The sequence below is a fragment of the Natator depressus genome, chromosome 1 (genome assembly GCF_965152275.1).
Source record: "Natator depressus isolate rNatDep1 chromosome 1, rNatDep2.hap1, whole genome shotgun sequence".
Lineage (NCBI taxonomy): Eukaryota > Metazoa > Chordata > Testudines > Cheloniidae > Natator > Natator depressus.
This window is the reverse complement of record NC_134234.1, coordinates 55,142,676-55,148,675: the sequence shown is the minus strand read 5'-3', so window position 1 is coordinate 55,148,675 and position 6,000 is coordinate 55,142,676. Positions and strand designations below refer to the sequence as shown.

General features: G+C 46.7%; 2 protein-coding genes across 3 annotated transcripts in view; one reads left to right on the top strand and one right to left on the bottom strand.

The window, feature by feature from the left end:
- The first annotated feature begins 74 nt into the window (after positions 1-74).
- Positions 75-6,000, top strand: part of LOC141991769 (phosphatidylinositol 3,4,5-trisphosphate 3-phosphatase TPTE2-like) — a 72,562-nt gene continuing 66,636 nt past the window's right edge. Inside the window, exon 1 of the mRNA XM_074960088.1 lies at positions 75-365. The gene's annotated coding sequence lies outside the window, so the exon portion shown is untranslated. The remainder of the gene's footprint in view (positions 366-6,000) is intronic.
- The window catches only part of LOC141991808 (fibrinogen-like protein 1), a 28,981-nt gene continuing 26,275 nt past the window's right edge, over positions 3,295-6,000 (bottom strand). For both annotated transcript variants that reach the window (XM_074960126.1, XM_074960135.1), the window contains exons 7-8: positions 4,887-5,077; positions 3,295-4,295 (exon numbers count right to left, since the gene is read on the bottom strand). In XM_074960126.1, coding sequence (XP_074816227.1) covers positions 4,115-4,295; positions 4,887-5,077 — 372 coding nt within the window. In that variant the 3' untranslated portion in view covers positions 3,295-4,114. The remainder of the gene's footprint in view (positions 4,296-4,886; positions 5,078-6,000) is intronic.

Genomic DNA, 6,000 nt, shown 5'->3' with positions numbered 1-6,000 from the left:
GCCCCGCAGCAGAACGTACCTGCCTCGGCCTCTTCCGAGCAGCTCCATGCTGCCTCCGGGTCCTAGTGCCCCCCCGCCTCACTGTCAGGGCAGACTGACTGACCCTGCCTTCCACCTCAGACCCTTTCCTTTTCCGGCGGGACCATCCACCAGCACAGGACCCCCTCTCCCCCCGCAGTCACCGCTTCTGCCCCTTGCTGGGCAAGGAGGCAGCCCCATCCCTCACCCCCAGTGAGGCTACAGTGAGGGGCAGCCGGAGAGGAGGAGGCGCACGCAGCACCCCCTGGCACCCACCACGGGGGAGGCGAGGGAGATTCCTGGACCTGAGAGGGGCCCTAGGAGCACATGCAGTGACAGTGGTGGGGGTGAGTGTGCTGCTCAGGGGGTGGGAAAGGGGGGCTCCTCCGCCAGCGCTCGCTGCTGCTGGCAGGGAAAGGGCTGGGGGGAGTCCTCCTCTCTGGCCCCTGTCCCGGAGCAGCCTTCCTGCACCCCAAACTCATCCCCAGCCCTGCCCCACCCCACAGCCCACACCCCCAGCCAGAGCTTTCACCTCCCCCCCGCATCCTCAACCATCTGCCCTAGCCCTGAGCCCCTCCAACACCCCAAACACCTTATCCCCAATCCCAGCCAGAGCCCTCATCCTCCCGCTCCCTAACCCTCTGCCCGAGCCCCTCCAGCACCCCAAACACCTTATCCCCAGTCTCATTCATAGCCCTCATCCCCCTGCACTCCAACCCTCTGTCCCAGCTCTGAGCCTCTCTAACACCCCAAGCCCCCCAGTCCCAGAGCCCTCACTCCCCACACTCCTACTCTCACCCTGAGCCCCTCCCACACCCCACACCCCTGTACCTCCTCCCTCTGCACCCACTCCCATCCCCAAACTCCCTCCCAGAACCTGCACCTTGCACCCCAATCCCCTGCCCCAGCCTAGGACCTGCACCCCAGACCTCCCCCACCCAAACTCCCTCCCAGAGCCTTGGGCAGGTGGGGGGGGTCGGAGTTTGGGGGAGGCAGAGTTTGGGCAGGGGTGGGTTCTGGGCACCACCAAAAATTATACAAACCTGCCACCCCTGAACTAGCCACTGTAAACGGCCAGCCTAGATTTTTAAAACACACCCAATATTCGGGCCCAATCCAAAGCTTATTAACATTAATAATGAAAGGCTTTCTACTGACTTCACTGGGCTCGAGATCAGGCTTTTAGAGTACTTGTGGCACCTTAGAGACTAACCAATGCTCAAATAAATTGGTTAGTCTCTAAGGTGCCACAAGTACTCCTTTTCTTTTTGCGAATACAGACTAACACGGCTGTTACTCTGAAACCCGGCTTTTAGAGTGTTTACTGCTTCAGCTATTTACCAGTTGTGTGTCAACGTAAATCATTGTCCCTGCAGAGGTGCGATCTGTGGATTTTAGAACTTGCAGTGCTGAAATAGCTATTTGAAGGCCTGCATTTGGCTCATTGAACCTCCCAAAGCAGGTGCTCCTGTGGCACCAGCGAAAATGCTGCAGGTGATGCAACAAAGCCCCAATGTGAACAGCAGTCTGACACCCTGTGGCAACAATTTGCATAACTTACCCTGGGAAGTGCCGGAGTCCAGCTGTCTAGCTCAGAGCAAATAGGTACCTGGCCAGTGGGACTTTTCAACTTGTATTAAGAAAAATGTGTCTATACTGTGGGTATGCAAAAAAAAGACTCACAGCAGCGAGTTGCAGAGGCTAGGTCAACTGACTCAGACTTGCCCTGCGGGGCTAAAAACTAGCAGTGTAGCTGTTCATGGTGGGTTGGGCTGGAGCCTTGGCTCTGAAACCCAGTAAGGGCGGGAGGGTGTCAGAGCTTGGGCTGCAGCCTGAGTGGGAAAGTCTACACTGTGATTTTTAGCCCTGCCGCGCAAGCCCAAGTCAGTTGACCTGGGCTCTGAAACATGCTGCCCTGGGTTTGTTTTTTTTATTGCTGTGTATAAATATTCTGAAACCCTTTCTGGGACTTGTACAAGATTTTGCAGGGCCCTCCACAAAGTACTACAGCGTTCCATCTAGCGCCTTCTCTCTCTGTGATCAGATACATCTTCCCGCATCCCCTCCTGTGCAAGGTCATCTTCTAAAGCAAATATCTGGTTTATACTATTTGATTAAATTATTTTAAACCCTTATTTAAATGTTCTAGTGTCAGAGAGTGGCTGTTGGGTGTTCCGTGACTTTCTGGGCCAGGATAGCACTGGCTTTTTGGCACTGAAATTGATTTTCAGCTTCTTGATGTGTGCAAGCACCTGCTGGTAGCTTTGTCCTGGAGCATGTCCCCAGCAGGATGTTGCCAAAGCAATAATGTTTATAGGAAGTGCCAGCATCAGCCTGAGTAGATTGGAAGCAATTGTTCCACCTTAACTAGTCTCCATGCCTATACATTGACAGAAGTTTCCTTATTGCTACTGGATTTTGTGCCCAGGGCTACACTGTTATAGGGTTGTACTATATGGTAAATCAGGGTTGGTAGGTGCCACCAGGTTAGCACTGATTTCTTCTGGTAACTTTTCATTTTATAAAATGCTCTAGATACATAATTATGGCCCCGTTGTAAGGCTTACTGGTGTGTAGTACAAATAAAGTGAGTTAGATGAGAGGAAGTTCTGGTGTTGGACTCCACTCCACTCCCTTTGGTGACAAGCATGACTCTCGTTCCAAAGACATACGTGTAGTTCTCATTTCTTATGGGCACGTGTTACCTCTTGGACTGAGGGCATCCATGCATTCTTCCTGGGCTGCAGCCCTTGAGGCTGTGTCTCACTGGTGCACTAGCACAGTGGGAGCAAAAGTGGACATCGGTCAGCATTTTAACTGATGGGTTGTCTACACTCAAAAGAGGTGTAATGGAGAGCAGGATTTGATCCTTGTGTCTCTAGGCAGATGAGCCATCAGGAAGCAGAGCATGTAAAATTTCACACTGAACATCCAGCTTCCCCAGTGTTGCTTGATTCAAGAAAATTAAGCTTGCCTTATAGGCCCTGAAAATGTGACTAGAACCAGTGATAAAAGTGTGAGTGAAATGTCTTGGAGCATCATCTCTCGCAAACCATTTCTGATTTTCCAACCAAATCTTTGTCCATCTCCCAGTATTGTTTAAGAACAAAAAAAATGTAAATTTCCATTCAAATGATTTTTAATTCACATGTGTACGAATATATAATACAAATTACAATGTGTATTTATCTAAAGGAAAAGTAAAATAAATTGAAAAGAACGACTAATTTAAAAGAGCATATTTATAATACACAAAGTGTAGGCTCATTTTGCTGCATGGAGGTTAAAGGATTTATGTCAAGCCCAAGTCTTTTGTTACTAACAACTTAAGAGAATTAATTGTTGGCATTACATTTCTTGTTGTTATTCTATACTCATTCATTTGTGCTGTATAATTTTCTCATTTCACTTGGCTAATATAATGAAGTGGAAGTGAACAGTGAACTAGAAGAGAACTTTCTAGTTCTCATTCACTAGCACAAAGTTGTCTGTTGCAGAACACTGACAAGAACATATAAATAAACAAATAGCAACTGAAATAAAGAATTCTCCAGAATATTGAACCTTCATATTAGGCTTTGCAAAGTCCACTTCAAAACAAAATCTAAATCTGAGACCTAGATCTAGCTGACAGCTTTAAGGGCCAAATCCTTATTCCCCTGTTTGTTCTATTTCTGTGTTCTTATATTGCTTACTACATTCACTGACCATTGAAATCAAAGTGAGAAGAATTTGGCCATTATAAGGTACAAATGGCTAAGAGGAGTAAGGGCCTGATTCTGCAAGGTGCAGAGAGTTTCCTGTGAACTGCTGAGTACTCTCCTCTCCACTAAAGATCGTTGGAAAACAAACTTGCGGCATTTCCATTGGTTTTAGCAAGAATGAGAGACCCTTACATCCTCCATTAGGCCATACGATAGGAGTATTCTAGTACTCTACCCTGGGGATGGATCCTCAACTAATGTAAACTGATCAAATGCAAATTACTACAGTGCAACTATGCTGATTTACACCAGCAGAGGGTTTGGCCCTTGATTTCTAAAATCCTTTCTATCCTGTACTCTCTCTGTCTCCAATGATGTGGATTCTAGCTGTCCTAGCTGCTTTCACCATGTCCACTCCCTACGTCGACAAAAGATGGAAGCCTGATTTTCATGGCTGTGTATTTCAGGGAGTACCACAACCCACGCCAGGTTGACCAAACCACTCCATTGTCATGGCGTCCGGTGTAGTTTCCTGTTTTATAATATTGTCCATTGAGATTTGCTGCGTGGCATCTTGTAGGGACAAAAGGGGGTGGAAAAAAGGAGACTCAGTTTAACGTGAGACGGCATTGCATCCTTACAGCAAAATACAAAGTATTTTTATTGATATACATTTGAATTCAATGGATCTATGCGAGTTTACACCTGATGAGGACCTGGCTTATAAAGGCTTAATATGAAACAAAGGGCTTAGTCTTACAAACTGTCCACATGCAGAACTATTGACTTCAGTGTGCATTCCCTGCACAGAGGGCCTGTGAGACCAGACCCAGTAATTGCTAACATACTGGTCATACCCACCAATGAAATATAACATCAGTGAAATATAATTATGGCCAACTGTGATAGAAAGCTCAAAAATTAATCACCCCAAACTAGAGATATGCCCTTAACATACAATCTAACTGCCAAGCTAGAGCCTCAGGCCCTTGGTACACAGGACACTTCTCTTATGCTTTTATTCTGAAAGTCATCATGAAAGCTATTTAAACTTCTCTGTCTTGAATGGTAATGAAAAAACACTGTTGCTGCACACCCACCCACAGCCCTAGTCCCATGTGCGTCACTCTTTGTGTAATGGATACAGTCAACTTCTTCCCATACCTGTTAAACCACCAGCCACACTTGTTCTCTTGTGCACAGTTGCCTGCTAGGAATCTATCATGATCTTTGTCTGATGTGGAGAATGGCATTCCACTGAGAGATGCTGACCACTGCTCTTCAAAGTTACTCCCGCCAGACAGAGCATCACCAGCATTACCAGAATAGGTGCCAACCCATAACCTGTAATTGTCCTGCAAGAGTTAAATGTAAACATTTCTTTGTTATCAGCAGCCTTTTATTTCTTTTTGAAAGCTCATAATTGTTTTCTGCAATATACTGTGGGCCAAATTAATCCCTGGTATAACTCCACTGAAGTCAAAGATGATTTTGGCCTTATGCTTTTTGATATTAGCCCTGGGCCAAAACCCCATCTAATATACCAAATATACTGCCAAGTTGTTCTCCTGCTACTAAAGGCTACAAGTATTATTCTCTTTCAACACCTACATGATACAAATTGGCTGACCTTGGCAGGAATGCCTAGACATTAGAAGAGTGGCTCCAGGGGCAATGGTGGTGAAATACCCCAGACTTCTCATCTTGGAAGATTTCAACATACACACTGACAAAGGTTGCAGATGCAAAAGTCTAAAAATTCATCTCCTCTCTTGCCTCCCTAGCACTTTCACAGATCATCTCTGGTCCAACCTCACAGCCAGTCATGCTCTGGACCTGATTTGCAGCCTAGATGTCAAGATAGAGGACATCACAACCCAGCCACTGTTTTGGACAACCCATCACCTCATTAGGGCAGTGGCCAGAGAACCTTCCAGCATCTAGGCAACAAGAAAGACCAGTGAGTCTGATTTGACCATAAAAAATCATGGACTCCAACAAATTGCAGAGTTTGCTGAAGGACAACAGCACCCCACGCACAGCACGAGGCGTCAAGGACCTGGTGAACCATTACCATTCTACACTGGCCTTGGCCACTGTTATGCTGGCTTCTATGCAGCCCCTTCCTTCCCATTGCCCACACAGATCTCCTTGGTTTTCTGATACCTTGCAGCGGTTGAAGAGGGGCAGAAACTTGAGTGCCAGTGATGGAAAACAAAGGCTGATTCAGACAGGATGAAATAACAAATTCCTCAAAGCCTGTACTAAGACATGTTGT